The sequence below is a fragment of the Alexandromys fortis genome, unplaced genomic scaffold (genome assembly GCF_014885135.2).
Source record: "Alexandromys fortis isolate MF-2015 unplaced genomic scaffold, M_Fortis_MF-2015_v1.1 scaffold_22, whole genome shotgun sequence".
NCBI classification, from domain to species: Eukaryota; Metazoa; Chordata; class Mammalia; order Rodentia; family Cricetidae; genus Alexandromys; species Alexandromys fortis.
The window spans coordinates 12,025,047-12,045,510 of record NW_026067900.1 but is presented as its reverse complement, the minus strand read 5'-3'; the positions used below and the strand labels follow the sequence as shown (position 1 = coordinate 12,045,510).

Genomic DNA, 20,464 nt, shown 5'->3' with positions numbered 1-20,464 from the left:
AAGATAGTACCTGATCTATAGCTTTTTAGGCATCATCACTAATATTTTGAAATACCTTGCTCACCTTTTAAATTTTTCAAAATTTTTTAATTTGTATTTATGTGTATGAGTATTTTGCCTGCATGTATGTCTGTTCACTGTTGATATACAGTGATGATGAAGGGCAGAAGAGGGCATTGGCTTCTCCAGAACTGGACTATCAGACCATTATGAGGCATTTTGTGGGTGCTGCAAATTCAAATCAAATTCAGTCCTTCTAGAAGAATGGTCAGTTCTCCTAATCACTGAGCCATCTCTCCAGCCCCTTGCTCACCTTTTAAAAACGATTGATTGATTGATTGATTGATTGATTGATTGTTGGGGATAGGGAATTCGAGGACAGCTTGTGGAAATCAGTTCTCCTCATGTTTGTTTCGTGACCAAACAAGCAAGCACCTTACCCACTGAGCCATCCTGCCAGTTCTTCTCCCACCCGTCTTTCCCATCTCAACCTCCAGACCCACATCTTACGTGATACAATGGCTTATAAGCCACATCAGTCACGGCCTGAGGAGAAGCAGACAACGTGCAATAAAAGAATGGAGCTAAAAAAAATAGAGATGGGAAAGAGTGATAAAATATAGTATATATAAAGTTTATTATAGCATATAGTACATATAAAGTATATTATAGTATTTATAGTATATATAAAGTATATTATAGCATATATAAAGTATATTATAATCCAAATCAAGCATTGCCTAAGGAAAAAGTAATAGCTTACAATAAGAAATAGCTATATAAAAAATGGGATGGAATAATGATATTACAAGCAAGAGTGGCGTACAATCGTCTAGAGCAAGAGGATTGCTGATTATCCCTCCCTTTTACTCTCACACCTAGCCTTCAGTGAAGGACTATTCATTTTCCCCTTTAAATTTACTCAAACCTGCCCACTTCTCCAGATTACCGTAGTAGCACAATTTAGTTGTCCAAATTTGAGATTAGACTTCTCCATCCGAACACCTGTGTAATGTGGCCTGATAAAGTGATGACAGAATGTGTCCCGCAAAAGGACACACCTTTTCATTGGAGCAAACAGCAAATTGTTCAAACTTAAATGACAGACCACATGACTAGAGTCTTAGAAATGCAATTCTCAGATTTGTATCTGCCTGTTCTAGAAGCACCGTAAGACAATAGCTATAGCGCCGAAAAAGGATTCAGGAATACCCAGTGAAAGGTTTTCTGGTGGCTGGAGAGATAGCTCAACAGGAGAGGGCCTGTCTTAGTCACTCTTTTATCACGGTGAAGAGACACCATGACCACAGCAACTCTTAGAAAAGAAAGACAGCATTCAGTGGGGGCTTGCTTAGAGCTTTAGAGGGAAGGGTATAGTGGCGCTATTAAACCCTTATCTATTTTTCTCGTGCCACATCTTGTTTTTAATAATTATTTATTTTTATTTTATGTGCATTGGTGTTTTGCCTGCATATATATCTGTGTGAGGTGTCAGATCCCCTGGAATTGTAGTTACAGACAGTTGTGAGCCGCCATGTGGGTGCTGAGAATCGAACACGGCTCTTCTGGAAGAGCAGTCAGTGCTCTTAACTGCTGAGCCATCTCTCCAGCCCCTCGTGCCGCATCTTTATCATGCTGAATGTTTGCTAAAACTATGGGTAAAGGGGATTAGATTATATTTTGAGAAATCTCTGTAGATATGCTTAATCTGAGACTATTCGAAAAAGTACTGATTAGTAGTTTGGATGTTTCTTCAAGAATTGCCTTGGGCGGTGGGGTGGGCTGGAGCACTTATTGCTCTTGCAGAGGACCTGGGTTCCGTTCCCTTTATCTACATAACTGCTAACATCTGGTTCATAACTCCAGTTCCAGAGGAGCTGATACCCTCATGTGACCTCTGTGGGCACCGGGCACACATACATGTAGAAGGAACAGCGGGCTACATTCCCAGCGCCCAACCACCCACATGGCTAGCTTTATACCCGAAATAACAACACACAAATTGTATTCTTTTAAATACTGCCTGGTCTGTTAGTTCTAGCCTCTTCTTGGCTAACTCTCATATCTTGATTAACCCATTTCTATTAATGTATGTAGCACCACAAGATGGTGGCTTACCGGGAAAGATTCAGCATGTCTGACCTGGCGGCTGGATCCATGGCGTCTCTGAACCAGAGAGGAGAGGCATGGCAATTGCCTAACTTCCCTTCTTCCCAGCAATCTGTTCTGTCTACTCCCCCTTAAATAAATAACCATTCTATTAATCATAATTCCAAACTGGTGTGGGATTGTTTGTGACTTACACCTTCACATACAGTACACAAACATGTACAGGCAAAATACTCATACATGAGATGTGAAAATAAATAAACCTTTGGAGAGTGGTGGTCATGCCTTTAATCCCAGCATTCAGGAGACAGAGGCAGGCAAATCTCTGAGTTTGAGGCCAGAGAGAGGTCCAGGACAGTCAAAACTACACAGAGAAACCCTGTCTCGAAAACCCGAATAAATAAATCTTTTTAAATTTTTTTCCTTTCATTATTTAGAGATCATATAATTTAACGTTTTCTCCCACTCTTAATTTCAGCTCCAGTATGCTGCTCTGCTCGGTACAACTTAGCGATTTTGGCTTTCTTTGGTTTTTTCGTTCTTTATTCCTTACGTGTGAACCTGAGTGTTGCATTGGTGGACATGGTAGAGTCAAATACAACCCTGACCGATAATAGAACTTCCAAGGAGTGTGCAGAACATTCCGCCCCCATAAAAGTTCACCACAATCAGACGGTAAGTGTTTAAAATTTTTAAAGTGTTTTAAAATTTTTTGTTTAAATTTCTAAGCAAAAAAAAAAAATTGACTGATAATAAAATGCTTATAGGTGAAAATAATGAAAATTATGCCTTTATCAGAAAGAAACCAAAATATGTGTTTGTGTGTGTGTATTCTCCCCAGGTTAAGAGCACTTTCTGTTTTCTTGGGAGTTAGTTGAGCAATTAACTTAAAATTATAGCCTGTGCTAACGTATATATTAATCTGTTTGGAAAGTCATTTTTCAGTTTCCTGAGAAGAATTTGAAGTAATATTATTGATATATCAGAAAGTTAGGTTTTTTTTTTTCTTTTTGGTTTTTCAAGACAAGGTTTCTCAGTAGCTATGGAACCAGTCCTGGAACTCGCTCTGTAGACCAGGCTGTCCTTGAACTCACAGAGTTCCAGCTGTCTTCGCTTCCTGAGTGCTGGGATTAAAGGTGTGTGCCGCCACCACCTGGCATTTAAATCTAAATAAGTAGTTTCTCCAGGGTGTTATTGGATAGCTTTTTTTTTTTCTTTTTCAATTTTTCTATCTATCTAACTGTCTGGTTTTGTTTGTTTGTTTGTTTGTTTGTTTGTTTGTTTTGAGGCAGGGTCTCAGTGCACAGCCTTGGCTGTCCTGGAACTCTGTAGACCCAACACATCCCAGAGATGCCTCTGCCCCTGCCTCCTGAGAGCTGGCATTAAAGGCTGTGCCACCACAGCCAAGCCCAAGCCTGTGGCTCTTTTTTGAACCTTCTCAGTCAGGGCTGTTACTGAGCCTCCTCAGCAGCTCTTCTAGTGTAGTGTCCTAGAAGGGCAAGCTTCTTGAAGGGCGTGGCTCTTAGTTCTTGCCCACTCCCTCTGGAAACCCCGTGTTGTAGTGGCTCACCTGCCTTAGGGAGCCTGTCTTAGGTCTCTGCTGCTGTGATGAACGCAGCACCGAGTTCCTCTTACAGCTGACAGTCGGTGCAGGCTCTAGAGCAGAGACTGGAGGAGCACCACTTGTCAGAGGCCCTCCCGCATCAGCCGTCAATCAAGAAAAGGCCACACCAGCATAGTTTGTATGTTCCCTAGTCCAAAACAATAGTTCAAAATTTCAAAGTTGAGTGGATCGTTTTTTTCCCTCTGCTTCTTTTTTTACAGGGTAAGAAGTACCCGTGGGACGCAGAAACTCAAGGGTGGATTCTAGGCTCTTTTTTTTACGGCTACATCATCACACAGATTCCCGGGGGGTACATGGCCAGCAGAATCGGAGGCAAGCTGCTGCTGGGCTTCGGCATCCTGGGCACTGCCGTCTTCACCCTGTTCACACCCATGGCCGCGGACTTGGGAGTGGTGCCCCTTGTCGTGCTGAGAGCTCTCGAAGGGCTAGGAGAGGTAAACATTCTTGGTTCTTGTTTTACTTCGTAGTCTTTGTCTTCCCCTCTCTGCTAGGTGAAGTATCCTTTTAAGAGATTTTAATTTTTATTTTATATGTATAAGTGTTTGTCTGCATGTACGTGTGTTCATGATGCGGGTGCAGATGCCTGCAGAAGCCAGAAGAGGGCGTCCGATCTCCTGAAGCTGAAAACAAACCCCAGTCCTCTGCAGCAGCAGCCAGTGCCTTTAACCACTGAGCCATCTCCAGCTGAGAGAACATTTTCTGAGGGAGACAGTAGCTCATGCTTCAGAAGACAGAGAAACAAACCCCTGTCCCGGAGCTAAGGTGGCCCACACTTGCCATCCATACCTGCATTTTTGGCACTTTTTAAAAAGACCTACTGGTTTTGATTGTGTGTCTATGCGCCCATGAGTGCAGTGACCTTGAAGACCAGAAGAAGGTCTCGTGTGAACTCCTCACACTGGAGTTACAAGCAGCTGTGAGCCACCATATAGATGCTGGAGTTGAATCTAGGTCCTCTGGAAGGACGGCCAGTGTTCTTAACTCCTGAGCCATCTCTCCAGCTCCTGTTTTGGTGCATTTTACAAAACATGTTGTTACATTGTCTTATTTTACTAAATTTGTTATTTATGGAACTCCTCTTCATCATTGGTTCATTTTTTTTTCTGCTCTTCTAACTTAGAGACAATTTATTATTTTTATCTAACTATACCAATTTACTTCTAGGATTCTTCTAAACGTTTATGGAAAACATTACTCTTTGTTTTATGCCCTTCATCATTTTTGTTTTTGTTTTTGTTTTTTTTTTTTCCTTACCTGATTTTGTTGCAGTTCTAGGGAATCAAACCCAGGGCCTTGCCCATGCTGCAATGCTCTCTCCCACTGAGCTGACCCCATGGCCCCATTTAAAGATCTCTTCATTCCTGTCTTTCTTTTCCTCTCCATGTTTTTTTGTATCTCCATCTGAATGATGAGTGATCTCTAGGCTGGAGAGCTGCTCGTGATTAAGAGCCTTAACTCAAGCACAAGGTAGCCTGAGGTCCGCATAGCTCTCAGAGGCTGGGAGGTCAGAGCATCCATCGTACAGTAGCACCCTGGAGGGACACTGTAGGGAAAACACTAGCCTTGGCACAGCAGTTCCATGTCGCAGCAAAGCATCCCACAGCAAAGCATCCTGTAGCAAAGCATCCCGTAAACCCTAATCCCTCCTCCTCAGTTGTATTTTAGTAGATGAGACTTAAGTACCTGTCCATCCTCAGGAAACATACACAGCTTATATGTGGTGAGATTTGCTGGAAGGCTCTAGAGATTTCCAGGCTCTCGTGTTATTTTTGTTTTATATGAGGCAGGGTCTCTCTATATAGCTCAGTCTGTCTGGAATGCACTATGGAGACCATGCTGGCCTCGAACTCAGAGATCTGTGTGCCTCTGCCTCCTGAGCTGGGATTGAAGCCGTGCCTCCACACCTGACCCCAGGTTCTAATTTTTTTTAATATTTATTTATTATGGATACAATATTCTATTTGCATATATGCCTGCGGGCTAGAAGAGGACACCAGACCTCATTACAGATGGTTGTGAGCCACCATATGGTTGCTGGGAATCAAACTCGAGTCCTTTGGAAGAGCACACAATGCTCTTAACCGCTGAGCCATCTCTCCAGCCCTCCCAGGTTCTAATTTTAAAGGTGTTTTTGTTTTGTTTCCTCCCCCCCCCCCCCAGACAGGTTTTCTCTATTGCATAACCCTGACTGTCCTGGGACTCACTCTTACAGATCAGGCTGGCCTTGAACTCATAGAGATCTGCCTGCCTCTGCCTCCCAAGTGCTGGGTTATTAAAGGCATGCACCCCCACGGCCAGTTTAAAGTTTGGTTGGTAGTTTTCATGTTCTATTCTGTCCAGATATCCTTCCTGGTTACAGTGTAAACACTATCAGCTTCTATCAGTTCCCAGGTTTATTTTCTCCTTCTTCTTACCTAAGTAAAATATACTTATTTGTAGTCTGTTGCTTCTGGTCCTGTTACTGTATCTCTTTACTGACTGCTCTCCTAGCATAGCGCCTTGTCTGTGGATGTTAACATTGTAGTCTGTGGTTTCTACCCTGGTCACAGATGCCCCCCCACCCCCCCTAGCTTTTAATAGAATTGAAATTGTGTCTGTTCTTAGATTCTCTCATCTTTGACCATTCTTCCTGTACATGCCACACGCCTCATCCATAAAGCTAGGTCAGCAACTTTGATCTTTTCTGTCTGATTTTGAAGCTGCCTTGTATTTCATCAGAAATATCCACCCCCAGGGCGTTACGTTTCCAGCCATGCATGCCATGTGGTCTTCCTGGGCGCCCCCTCTTGAAAGAAGCAAGCTGCTTACCATTTCCTACGCAGGTAAGATAACTATCCTTATAAAGCTTCTGCCATAATCTGATACATATGTACCAGCCTTGAGAGACACGCCTGCATGCCAGAATCCCTCAGTAGAGATGCCTCTTTCTGGGGGAAATAACCTTCTAAGGGAGAGCTTTAGTAGCAGTTTTTCTCTTTGACTCAGAAAGAGAATAATGGGGCTGGAGAGATGGCTCAGTGGTTAAGAGCATTGCCTGCTCTTCCAAAGGTCCTGAGTTCAATTCCCGGCAACCACATGGTGGCTCACAACCATCTGTAAAGAGGTCTGGTGCCCTCTTCCAGCCTGCAGGCATACACACAGACAGAATATTGTTTACATAATAAATAAATAAAATAAATATTAAAAAGAAAGAAAGAGAATAATGTACCGTGATTGACTAATACCAATTCCTCTACCTGCTGTCATTTATCTCAAAATACATTGTCTTTTCAAATATTGGAACTTAGAAACGAGTTCAGTAGTTGGAAAAAAATTATTGGTTTTCTTTAATTGTGATTTTGTTGTTGTTTGGTCACTTGATTTTGGATCTTTTGGTGTGTGTGTGTGTGTGTGTGTGTGTGTGTGTGTGTGTGTATTTGTTTGGAGACAGGGTTTCACCATATATCCTTGGCTGGCCTGGAACATGCTGTGTAGACCAAGCTACCCCAGATCTCATAGAGATCTGCCTTCTTCTGCTTCCCGAGTCCTGGGACTAAAGGCATGTATCACCATTGCCATTAAGATTTATTTTCTTTCATTTCGGGGATATGTGTGTGTGTTTGTGCGTGCGTGTGTACATGAGTACAGATACCCACAAAGGCATCAGATCGGGCATATATGTGTGTTTGTGTGTACGTGTGATCATGAGTACAGATGCCCACAAAGGCATCATATCAGGTGTGTGTGTGTGTGTGTGTGTGTGTTTGTATGTGTATCTGCACATGAGTACAGATGCCCACGAAGGCACCAGATCCCCTGGAGCTGGAGTTACAGGCAGTTGTGAGCTGCTTGGTATGGTCACTAGGAGTTAAATTCAGGTCCTGTAGGAGAAACAATATGTGCTCTTGATTTTGTATGTCTGAGTGTGTGCGCCATCCGTTACCAAGGCATCCCCTGACAGGACAGCAATGCCTGTGGGTAGGTAGCAAGTGAGGAGAGGAGCCACTCTGGAGCAAGCAGCGGCTAGTTCACTGCACGTGAGCAGCCGCTGATATGTCGGAAGCCTGTCGACTGGGACTGGCTAGCACATTACCTTGGATTAGACAGTGAGAGCTCACACCACCAGGGTCCCTGTGTGGCAGAAGCACATTAAAGGACACATGGAGAGTGCAGACTGGTACTCAGGGACTGTACGGTCTGTTGTTCAGGCTTCATCTCTGCTCTGTTATCCAAGTGAAGCTCCCAGTCCTGTCGTCTGCTGTCCTGTTCTCAGTCCTCTGTTCATTCTGTTACCTCCTTCCTGTTCCTGTGTTGTTCTTGGTTTTGGTTTTTCAAAACAGGGTTTCTCTGTATAGTCCTGGATGTCCTAAAACTCGTTCTGTAGACCAAGCTGGCCTCAAACGCAGAGATCTGCCTGCCTCTGCCGCCCGAGTGCTGGGATTAAAGGGGTATACCACTGCGCCCAGCTGTTACTACTTCCCAGTTGTCTTTTTTCCTGGCTCTGGGACTGAATTTTAGTCATGCTTTCCAACTCTGATTGCTGCTCCATAAATCTTTCCCTCACCTAGGGAGGTCAGAAATAGCTCTGCGTTGTCCTGTGGCTCTCACACTTCCTGATACGGAATAGTCATCGGTTTCTATCTGTCTCCTACCAATGACTAAAATATGGGATCAGAAATAATGTCTAAGACAGATTATAATAACATGTATCTATAATTTTAGTTCTTCAGAAGTGGAGGCAGGAAGATTAGGAGTCCAAGGTCACCCTTAGCTACACATAGAGATTAGGGCTACCCTAGGCTACCTGAGACCCTGCTTTAAAAGTAAATACATACTATCTAGCAAAGCAAGGTAATCCCAGCACCTGGGAGACTGAGGCAAGAGCATTTCTGTTCATTTGAGGCAAGCCTAAGCTACATAGAGAGTTCAAGACCAGCCTGGGCTACAGGGTACAATCCTGTCCCATTTTAAAAAGAGAAAAAAAAAAAATACAGACTATCATTTAGCTCCTATTGCATTTAACTAAAATATCTTTTGTTATCTGGTAAAAATGATTTATAAAACAAGTGTTTATAGTATGTCCAATTCTGAAAAGCCTCGTTCTTATAACTAGCATGCGCATACCCACCGTGCACGGCTCTCACACCGATTGGTGCCTCGTATTCGTCAGTACCCGTGGAGTTGTAATGTATGTAGCTATACTAGTACATATGCTTTAGGTTTTCTAGGAGCATGCTGGATTTGTCTTCACACGTAGCTGCTTCTAATTCAGTAGTTCTTTGTCCCACATCCTGTTCCCCACCCCTGAACAGTAGACCTTTGGCTCGTTCGCCTTCCTCCAAGGCTTATAAAGTCTTCTGTGTTTGCTTAGGAGCACAGCTTGGGACAGTAATCTCACTTCCTCTCTCTGGAATAATTTGCTACTATATGAATTGGACTTACGTCTTCTACCTTTTTGGTAAGTATACGTTTTTAACTAAGTCATCATGTAAATTTAAAACATAATGGTAGGGCTGGAGAGATGGCTCAGTGGTTAAGAGCATTGCCTGCTCTTCCAAAGGTCATGAGTTCAAGTCCCAGCAACCACATGGTGGCTCACAACCATCTGTAATGAGGTCTGGTGCCCTCTTCTGGCCTGCAGACATTCTCTACATCTATTATTCTCTATGCACTTGGAGGAATGATTGAGATTCTGGCTGGCTTGGTAGCCACTATGAAGCCCAGCCTAAACTTGAGGCAATCCTCCTGCCTCAACTGCTAGGATGACAGGTATGTGTGACCATGCATAGTCTCAAATAACTCTGATGATATACGTCAATCATAAGGCTTAGCCAGTCAGGGCCTACAGACTGACAGACTCTTGTTTGGATTTTTCTGCCCTAGTTTCCCAAGTGCCAATACTACCATTCTTGGCTCAGAACAATTTTTTTTAAATTTATATATATTTATTTTATTGAGGTAATATAATTAGTTACTATTCCATTGAAGATCTGAAATCTGAAGCTAAGTATAATTTTACATTACATTTATATATATGTGTGTGTGTGTGTGTGTGAACAAAATGCTGTTGACACATTCAAATGTTGTTTAACTGTCTTCTTTCTATTTTAAGGTGTAATTGGAATCATATGGTTTATTTTGTGGATGTGGTTGGTTAGTGATATGCCAGAAACTCATAAGACAATCTCCCATTATGAAAAAGAATACATTGTGTCATCATTAAAAAACCAGGTATGCACTTTGGCACATGTTAAAAATTAAGATAATCTTTGAAATAGATCTTTTTGTTGCACATGCCTTAAGCAAATTAGGGTGAGCAAATGAAATAAATATCTAAAATACTGTCTGAAAAAATGTCTAAAACTAATTTCTTCTCGAGGTCATTCTAGGAACTAAGGGCATACATAGCTTAGTGGTGGAGCATCTGTGAGTCCCTCTGCGTAGACAGACACTGAGGACAGACAGACCCAGAGGAAGCCATTATTAATGCCCTCGAATTGGGGGATTCTTCCTTATGTGACTATCCAGCATACTCTGGGACCAACTCATTTATTAAATATTAATTTTTTTTTTTTTTTGGTTTTTCGAGACAGGGTTTCTTTGTGGCTTTGGAGCCTGTCCTGGAACTAGCTCTGTAGACCAGGCTGGTCTCGAACTCACAGAGATCTGCCTGCTTCTGCCTCCCGAGTGCTGGGATTAAAGGCGTGCGCCACCATCGCCTGGCTAAATATTAATAATTTAAAGCTGGATGGTGGTGGCACACACCATTAATCCCAGCACTTGGGAGACAGAGGCCAGCCTAGTCTACGGTGTGAGTTCCAGGACAGCCAGGACTGTTACACAGAGAAACCCTTCTCAAAAAACAAACAAACACACACACAAATATATTATTAATTTAACATCTGTTTCAGAATAAAAATGAGCATAAATAGAAATTCTCATGTCTTTAAATTCAGATTTATTTTTAGATTATGCTTATTTGTCTGTGTGTTAATATGTACATGGCAGTGCCGTTGCCCTCGGAGGCAAAGGGTGTCAGGTCCCCTGGAGGTAAAGAAGAATGTGAGCTACCCAGTGTGGATGCTGGAGACCAGACTCAGGTCCTCTGCAAGAGAAGTGTTCAGTCTTAAACTTTTTCTCCAACCTTCTCATATGACTGCCTTTGACTTGGTCCATCACCTTCAATACCCCTGCTCTGAAGGTCACATCTTCAGTGGCTGCATCTAAAGCCCTCACCTGGTTTTTGCCCTTTGTCCCCGTGTTCCCCCCTGAGATGGTGCTATTGCCCAGGCTAGCCTCGACTCCAAGCTCACGTCACCCTCCTGCAGAAAGCTCCTGCCGAGCTGAGGCTCCAGGTGTGCAGCGCCACGCCCGCTTTGCGCCATTCTTGCCGATCTTTTCAGCGTAACAAAGACTGGATAGTGAGATACAGACTCTAACAAGACCTTCCGGTCCCTACGCCAGCCTCCTCATGTCACATGTGACAACGGCACTGTTCTCGCTTTCACGGAAGCATTCGTGTTTATAGCGGGACTGGCACGTGCAGCTTTCATGACAGTTTCAACTCCACTGTTTATGTTTCCCTCCAACCGCAGTCATAGGTTCTCTAGTTGATATTTTGAATGAAACGACTAAAATTTGTTCATTATTTTGCTACTAGCGTTTCAGAGGAATTGATGTTATGACCTAGAATACTACTAAAGTTGGTGACCCGTGTTCTGGGCTGAGTTTTAGTTAATACGGTGGGTGGTTAAGAGTCCACACAGCTGCAGTCTCCTAATTCAGCCTGTCTCCTTCAGCTTTCGTCTCCTAATTCAGCCTGTCTCCTTCAGCTTTCTTCCCAGAAGACGGTGCCGTGGGCGTCCATCTTGAAGTCACTGCCACTTTGGGCGATTGTCGTAGCGCATTTTTCTTACAACTGGACCTTCTATACTTTACTGACATTGTTGCCTACGTATATGAAAGAAATCCTAAGGTTCAATGTTCAAGAGGTAAGAGGAAATAATCATCTGCTTCCTGTGTAGAGAACGTGTTTTCAGAACCGCACACACAGTTCCTTTGCACCCAAATCAAATTCAGTCGTCTCCTGCTGGCTGGTTTGTATGTCCAGTCCACACAAGCTAAAGCAGTTGAGAGGTGATACCCTCAGCTGAGAGAACGCGTCCTTGAAGAGCAGACCATAGGTAGGCTGCGGTGCATGTTCTTAGTGATTGATCCGAGAGGACCCAGCTATTGTGGGTGGTATTTTCCCTAGGCTGGTGGTCCTAGGTTCTGTAATAAAGCCAGCTGAGCAAACCATGGGGAGCCAGTCAGTAAGCAGCACTCCTCCGTGGCCTCTGCATCAGCTCCTGCCTGCAGGTTCCCACCCGGTTTGATTTCCTGCCTTGGCCTCTCTCAGTGGACTGTGATAGGTAACCAAGGAAGCCCACTCCTCCCAGGTTGCTTTTGGTCATGGTGTTTCATCACAGCAGTGATAATCATAACTAAGACACCTATCTTTTGTATTCTGCTGCACTAAACTCCCATACATACATCTTTCTATCTATCCATCCATCTATCTATCCATCCATCCATCTACCTATCCATCCATCCATCCGTCTGTCTATCTATCTCTGTGTGTCTAGGTGTGTGTGAGTACACAGGCATGTCTACCCACTTATTCTCATTCTCTATTTTAGAGGAGCTGTAATTATACAGTTATGTAAAATGGCCCTTTTCTGGAAAGAGAGATACTGTTTTGTTTAGAATTTTTTTTTTTTTTTTTTTTGGTTTTTCGAGACAGGGTTTCTTTGTGGCTTTGGAGCCTGTCCTGGAACTAGCTCTGTAGACCCTCGAACTCACAGAGATCTGCCTGCCTCTGCCTCCCAAGTGCTGGGATTAAAGGCCACCACCGCCTGGCCTTGTTTAGATTTTTGAGACAAGGTCTTGCTGTATAGCCCAGGCTAGCCTCAAACCCTTAAAGTAGCTTTAGACTAGCTGTTCTGGTTCCATCCCAAGCATGGAGTTTATAGGAATGTGCCATCACACTGACACTGGTTTTATTTATTTATTTATTTTGGTTTTTGTGTTTTTTGTTTTGTTTGATTCTGCTGTTTTTACTTTTTTTTTCCAGTGTGTTTATATCTTTTATTTACTTTTTTAAAGATTTATTTATTTATTATGTATACAATGTGCTGCCAGCATATATGTCTACATGCCAGAAGAGGGCACCAGATCTCGTTATAGGTGGTTGTGAGCCACCATGTGGAATTGAACTCAGGTCCTCTGGAAGAGCAGTCAGTGCTCTTAACCTCTGAGCCAACTCTCCAGCCCCCAAATCTTCTAAATTTTATTTTAATATTTTCATCTAGACATGGCAAGCATGCAGTCTGCCTCTGGGTATCCTCCAGGTCATAGTTCATGGCACCTTTTGCCTTGTATTCCTTTCCCTATAAAAGTCCTTTTAGTGCCTAGTATCATGTCTGGAGAGCAGATGACAACCCAGATACCTGACAGCCATCATAGTGGTGGATGGAAGTGATGAGGTCAGACGGGGAGGAACAAGGGTCTTGGGCAAGGGGTGTTATACAGTCTGTATAGTCTGAAGTATACTTCATTTGATTTTTAATATTTATTTTATTTCCAACTATGTGTCTGGGGGTTGAATCATATGTGCTTTCATGCAGATGCCCTGAAGACCAAAGATACCTAATCCCCCCGGAGCTGGAGTTAAGGAGGTTGTGATCCACCCTGACATGGGTGCTAGGTACCAAACTGCAATATCCTCGTAACTGCTGAGCCATTTCTCCAGCCCCAGGAGTAAACCCTTCCTGAAGATGCCCATTTCTGTGGGGTCTTCAGTTAGGGAGAAACAGAAAACCTTGTCTTTGGAGAGACCGAGAAACGTAAAGAAGCATAACTTATAAGGAAGCTTTGTGGTGTTTTCCTTCAAAGGGGAAGAAAATCTAAAATCCTTAATGTGTAAGCACAAAGGTCCCAACAAACAGAGTTTAAGTGAGGGAACGTGCTCAGCAGACAGGGGCACCTCTGCAGGAGGCCTGAGAACCCGACTTTAGTCCCCAGACCCACAGAGTAGAAAAGAACCGACCACAAAACGTGTCCTCTGCCCTGTGCACTGTGACGCATACACATGCATGTGCACACAAAATAAACAAAGCATTAGTTCTGTTTTGTTTTGTGGTATGTGGTTTTTTTGAGACAGGGTTTCTTTGTGTAATAGCCTTGGCTGGCCTGGAACTCGCTTTTCACAGAGATCCTCCTACCTCTGCCTCCCAAGTGCTGGAATTAAAGGCATGTACCACCACCACCCGACTATGAAAATATTACTTTTTAAAAGACCAGAAAGATAGCTTTATTGACAACCTGAGTCTGCTCCCTGGAAGGAGAGAACCAATCCCTGCAAATCATCCACTAATTGCTCCCTCACCGTGGCACACGTGCATTTCCCGTGTGAGCACACACACACATGTGCATTTCCCGTGTGAGCACACACACACACAGCTTAAAATTTTTAATTTGAGAAAAAAGAGGCCAGATATCAAAGGAGCACAGAAAGTCTCAGTAGAAGAAATTCCAAAGGAGATGTAATTACCCTTATAAAGAATAGTATAAGAAAGGCCAGGCGGTAGTGGCACACGCCTTTAATCCCAGCACTCGGGAGGCAGAGGCAGGTGGATCTCTGTGAGTTCGAGGCCAGCCTGGTCTATAAGAGCTAGTTCCAGGATAGGCTCCAAAGCTACACAGAGAAATTCTGTCTCGAAAAACCAAAAAAAAACAAACAAACAAACAAAAAGAATAGTATAAAGAGCAGAAGGTCCCATCATTCTTCAAAGTTTCTTTCTAAGACTCAAGTAGCATTACTAGCCAGCATGGTAGCACATTCCTGTAACCGGAGCACTGGGGAAACTAAAGCATGAGGGGACCTAGGGATCCGGGCCAGCTTGAGCCACATGGAGCTACACGGAAACCACAAAAGTCTTGGTTAGGATCTGGAGAAATTGGAATCTTCATGCGCTGCCATGGGAAATATAAGGCAGTCGCCATGGAAAAGTGAACCCAACAGTTTTGTTCCTGCAGGCGTTAGAGATGTAGACTCAGCCTGGACATATAATTCAGTAGTAGCCTGCTTGCCTGTGCAGTGCGAATGAGACCTTGGGTTCAGTCCCCAGTATTGCCCTCCGAAAAATTAAGTCTTTAAAACATGTTTTACGAGAATTGAGACTAGCAGCACTCGGGAGGCTGAGGCAGGAAGATTGCCATAAATCAATCCCAGCCTGGACGACAGAGTGAGTTCTAGCCTAGCCGTAGGAAGTGAGACCCTATCTCATTGGATGGGAATAGGGTTCCTAGTAACTCTGTAGTTACATAGAAACCCAGTTCAAACATTCGTGAGACTCGTGAGATGCCCTTTGCTTACAGTGGAGTTTGTTTTGGGACACTTAGATGTCAAATTGTATTTTAAAGCACCCAGTGGTGGCAGTCCTAGCACCGGAGAAGCAGAGGCAGGAGGCTCTCTGTGAGTTGGGGGCCAGCCTGGTCTACAGAGCTAGTTCTAGGACAGCCAAGGCTACACAGTCTTTCAAAACAGAATAAAGAAAAACAGAACTTTAAAGCGCCTCTCCGCTTTGTTTTTAGCTTTTTTTTTATATGTGTTTAGTCTCATTGATTATCCTGAGTTTTCATTTCCCTTTTTTTTTATTGTTTTTTCCTGTATTATTGCTCTCTAACTTTTTCCTTCGAGCCCAGGATTGCTTTGAACTCCATTTGCAGCCTAGGATGATGCAAAATCATTGAAAAGAAATATAGATTTAAAAAAAGACATGAGCATTTCTTAAATAACTGAAGGCTGCATTCTAGTTTAGCCAGTACCAAATGAAAGTGTCTAGGGACGCACACATATTTGGGATGGTAACTGGAGGTGAGTGTTTGTAACTGTGACTGGGTGGTGCTGGCTTACAGGAAGAGGTAGAATTGAGACAGGGCTTCTGGGTAGCTGATGATGCTCTGCTTGGCATAAATGACTCTCAGATCTCCACTTTATTAAACTATACATTTGATTTTGTAATAAAAAAGATTTTGAATAAATTTTTTTGGAGACTGAAACTGTGCTCGGGTTAGGGATGGGTGCACACTCAGGAGGTGGAGGCAAGAAATAAAAACAGCTTGTTCTGTGGGAAGCAATGCAGGCTGATCGGAAGACTTTCCGAATTCCAGGTAGCGTCCTCAATGACCCGGAATAGACAGTACTGTTTCCCCGTGAGACCGGTTGGCACAGGGATGGGTAAATTGAGCCCCAAGATCCCTGCAAATGCCAAACATACTTTCTCTGATACCTGAACATTATCAACACATTGCTCCTCCACTGTATGTCTGCTGTTTTCAGATAGCCAGGGTTATCTGTGACTCGTGTGCCCTACCGTGTTTAATCCCATATCTCTTTCCCCCTTCCAGAATGGGATCTTATCCGCGTTGCCTTATTTTGGCTGTTGGCTCTGCATGATTCCCTGCGGCCAAGCCGCTGATTATTTAAGGGTCAAGTGGAATTTTTCAACTATAAGTGTTCGGAGAATTTTTACCCTCGTGGGTAAGTAAGATGAATCTTAAGTTTTATTTTGCCTCCTAGTTATACCCATAACACCCCAAAACCCTTTGCCTCTGATCACTAAGATGTGAGGTTTCCCCACACACATCCCATTTTTCGGCGCACAAGCTGGGTGTAAGGGCTGAGTCTCCCAAGACTGCCCTCCTCCACTTTAGAGGTTAGTCACAAGAACTGGACTGTGACCGACACTTTCAACTGACTAAATCGGGGTTTGATTACTTTGCTAGACTAACTCACAGAACGCGGGAGACAGACAGATGTTTGCTCACTCATTATCATATTATAAGGGACAATATGGCCGGGCGATGGTGGCGCACGCCTTTAATCCCAGCACTCGGGAGGCAGAGGCAGGCGGATCTCTGTGAGTTCGAGACCAGCCTGGTCTATAAGAGCTAGTGCCAGGACAGGCTCCAAAGCCACAGAGAAACCCTGCCTCGAAAAACCAAAAAAAAAAAAAAAAAGGGGGACACTATGGATGAACAGCCAGATAGGAAAATCCTCGAGGCAAGGTGTATGGGAAGGGCTGCCTAGGTGCACCTCCACCACCACCCGGGATCTCCACTGGTGTTCTGCTGCCTAGAAGCTCCTCTGAAGCGCATCCTTGTCCTTTGGTTTGTTTTTTTGTTAGTTGGTTATTGGTCTGTTTGTTGTTGGCACAGAATCTGACTGTGTGATCAGGCTAATTCCAGGCCATCTGGAACTCAAAGCAGTCCCCCTGCTTCACCATCCTGAGTGCTGGGATTACAGGTGTGCTTACTTGGTCAGTACTCTGTTTCTAAAGCAAATTCTCGATGCTGTAGTACCTGGGTCTGGCTTCAAAATTCACAGCTTCCAATTCCAACTGTCAAGAGCTGGACCACCACGCCCAGCCCAAACCTTGTCTTTTTTTTTGAGTTTCTGTGGAGGCTTCATTATGCCAGCATGATCGAGTAAATCAGTGGCCATCATGATCCTTCAGATGACCCTCATCTCTGCCAAAGACACTGGTATCTTGGTCTTTTTTTTTTTTTTTTTTTTTTTTCTTGGTCTTGTTGAAAGCCAGTCCCAGCTACTGGGGAGGCTGAGGCCAGAGGATCATTTGAGGACAAGAGTTTGAAGCCAGACTGGGTAACATAATAAAATTCCATCTCAAAAAGGAAAAGTCCTTGAGAACCAGGTCTGGTGGTACATCTCTACCATCCTGGGACTTGGGAAGTAGAGCCAGCAGAATCAGGGGTTTGAGGTCATCCTCTAATACGTGACTGGTCTGAGGGCAGCTTGGGTTACCTGAAGCCCTGTCTCAAATACTGGGAAAAAACATACTGTCTAGGGCCACTGGTCCCAACGTTACCAGTTATATTACTAGCAACAAAAGACAATGTTAATCACTCCGGAAGTTCCAGAGGCATGAGGGCTTGAATATAGAGCAGGAATATATGCGTGTCTCTTCATGTCACAGTTAGCCAAGGCAGCAGAAAAGAATAATCCTCTATCTTGTTCACATGTGAAACCTGGTTCCCACAGCCACGACTGCCTGTAAGTTTACCTACAAGGCATCTGCCACCCTCTCCTGGCCTCTCCAGGGACCAGAGAATACACACAACATACATAAAAATAACATGCTTTACGTAAATTAGATCTGGGAATGGCAGTAAATTTAATCCCAACACTTGGGAGGCAGAGGCAGGCAGATAGATCTCTGTGAGTTTAAGGCCAGCCTGGTCTACATAGTAAATTGCAGGCCAGAACTACATAGCAATATCCTTTCTAAATAAATAAATGTAAATTTGGGAGCTGGAGATCTGCTCCTCCAGAGTTCACTGATTTGGTTCTCAGCACCCACTTGTGGCTCACAACTCTCTGTAACTTGAGTTCCAGAAGATCCGGTGTCTTCTTCTAGCCCCACCCATACTAGACATGCACATGGTGCACAGACATACATGCAAGCCGTACTAGACACACACACGTGGTGCACAGACATACATGCAAGTAAAACACACATACACATAAAATAAATCTTTTTTAAAAAATTATACATACTGTGAAGCCAGGCAGTGATGGCACATGCCTTTAATCCCAGCACTCAGGAGGCAGGGGCAGGTGAATCTTTGTGAGTTCAAGCCCCACCTGGTCTACAGATTGAGTTCCAGGACAGCCAAAGCTACAGAGAAACCCTGTCTCAATCAAACAAAAAATTATGCTGTGAAAGGACCCATTCTAGGTAAATTCCGCAAACACCTGCTGAGCACCCACTATGGGAGATGCTCTCCCATTCCATACTGCTCTGACTTAGACTGCACATCTCTAAGTGAAATAATTGCCTTTGCACCCAGTCTGTCTCCCCCAACCAAGACTGCATAGTGCATGTGCGTCTTGTCATCAGTTCTTAGAACCAAGACAGATCACATTTCTAACTTCATCCAACAGCGTTTATTATTTTTCTAAGACTTGTTTTGTATCTGTGTATGTGTCTTTGTGTGTGTGTGTGTCTGTGTGTGTGTCTGTGTGTGCATGCTTACAGATGGTTGTAAGCCACCCAACATGAGTGCTAGGGACCAAACTCGGATCCTCTGTAAGAGCAGAAAGCACTCTTAGTGACTGACCCATCTCTCTAGAGTTCACTGTGTATTTATCTACTGTGATAATGTGAATTTTATCACATTTTGTATCAGCTCTTGCTTCTCCTTTCAACCCTATTGTTCAATTTTTGTTTGGTTGGTTGAGTTTTTTGTTTTTGTTGTTGTTTTTTGAGACAGGCTTTCTCTGTAGCTTTGGAGCCTGTCCTGGAACTACCTCTTGTAGACCAGTCTGGCCTCGAACTCACAGAGATCCTGAGTACTGGGATTGTTCAGTCTTTTTCTCCTTGACTCTCAGCTCTGTAGAGGTTGACTGAGCCTTTATCAGGTGCAGATTGAATAGCGCTGCGGGGTGGAGGGGATTTCCTTTTCTGGTCACGTTTCCTGGAAGGCTTTCCAGTGAGGAAAGGAATGAAGCCCTTCCGTCTTCCAGGCAGTTCCGTGTTTCTACAGTAGGTGGCAGCACGATCCAGTTCAGGCTTCTGCAGTTTTAAAGAGACCGAATGCAATAATGGCGCTTCTTTTTCTCCTTCGACTTTGGAACTCCAGGAATGGTTGGCCCTGCAGTTTTCCTGGTCGCCGCTGGATTTATAGGCTGTGACTATTCTTTGGCTGTTGCGTTCCTCACCATTTCCACGACACTAGGAGGCTTTGCTTCTTCGGGATTTAGCATCAACCATCTGGATATAGCTCCTTCGTGAGTACAAATACAAAGGTTGGCTGGGTTGTCTTTGCTTTCCTTCCTTACAGTCACAGTGAAACACAGACAACATAAAATTTGCCATTTTAGCCACTGTAGTGCAGCCATCACCACTACAGTCCCTCAACTTTTACATCTCCATTTGGAATTCTGTGTCTAGTAAATGAACACTGGCGCCACATTTCCCCCTCTTCCCACGTCCTGGAAGCCACCGTTCTTATTTCTCCTTTCCGTGAATTTGACTACTAAAGGAATGACTTTAAGGTTTTTTTGCTAGACTTCAGTTTACACAACCGGTAAGTGTTGGCTTGAGCTACCTCCGCCTCCTGCGTGGTGTTCTCCTGCTCACTGCTGTGCCGGTGTGACTCGGGTCCTTGCCTGCTAGAACGAGAGCTCTGTGAGAGTCCACCCTCAGGAGCTACCATGGGGCTTTGATCGGACAGATGAATGACAAAGCTGAGAATTTAGCCCAGTTGGTAGAATGCTTGCCTAGCATCGTGGAGCTATGGATTCGATCCCCATAATGCATAAACTGTGGCACAGACCTGTAGGCCCAGAGCTTGGAAGATGAGCAAGGAAATCAGAAGTTCAGGGCCAGTCTAGGACACAAGAGGCCATGTCTCAATAAATAAATGGGGCCAGCAGGATGGCTTAAAGGGTAAAACATTTGCCAACAAGATTGATAACCCCTTGAGTCTAAATTCTGGAAGCCATGTACAGGTAGAAGGAGACAACCAACTCCACAGAATTGCCCTCTGACTTCTACATGTACTGTGTGCATGTGTGTGTGTGTGTGTGTGAGAGAGAGAGAGAGAGAGAGAGAGAGAGAGAGAGAGAGGGGGGGGGGGGGGGGGGGGGGGGGGGGGGGGGGGGGGGGGGGGGGGGGGGGGGGGGGG

General features: G+C 44.1%; 1 protein-coding gene and 1 long non-coding RNA gene across 4 annotated transcripts in view; one reads left to right on the top strand and one right to left on the bottom strand.

The window, feature by feature from the left end:
- Slc17a5 (solute carrier family 17 member 5) overlaps positions 1-20,464 on the top strand; it is a 39,066-nt gene that overhangs the window by 9,029 nt on the left and 9,573 nt on the right. For both annotated transcript variants that reach the window (XM_050126467.1, XM_050126477.1), the window contains exons 2-9: positions 2,588-2,784; positions 3,934-4,167; positions 6,468-6,555; positions 9,084-9,170; positions 9,825-9,943; positions 11,545-11,703; positions 16,163-16,295; positions 19,418-19,565. In XM_050126467.1, coding sequence (XP_049982424.1) covers positions 2,588-2,784; positions 3,934-4,167; positions 6,468-6,555; positions 9,084-9,170; positions 9,825-9,943; positions 11,545-11,703; positions 16,163-16,295; positions 19,418-19,565 — 1,165 coding nt within the window. The remainder of the gene's footprint in view (positions 1-2,587; positions 2,785-3,933; positions 4,168-6,467; positions 6,556-9,083; positions 9,171-9,824; positions 9,944-11,544; positions 11,704-16,162; positions 16,296-19,417; positions 19,566-20,464) is intronic.
- Positions 19,572-20,464, bottom strand: part of LOC126491269 (uncharacterized) — an 18,426-nt gene continuing 17,533 nt past the window's right edge. For both annotated transcript variants that reach the window (XR_007589367.1, XR_007589368.1), the window contains exon 3: positions 19,572-19,946. This is a non-coding gene — a long non-coding RNA (uncharacterized lncRNA). The remainder of the gene's footprint in view (positions 19,947-20,464) is intronic.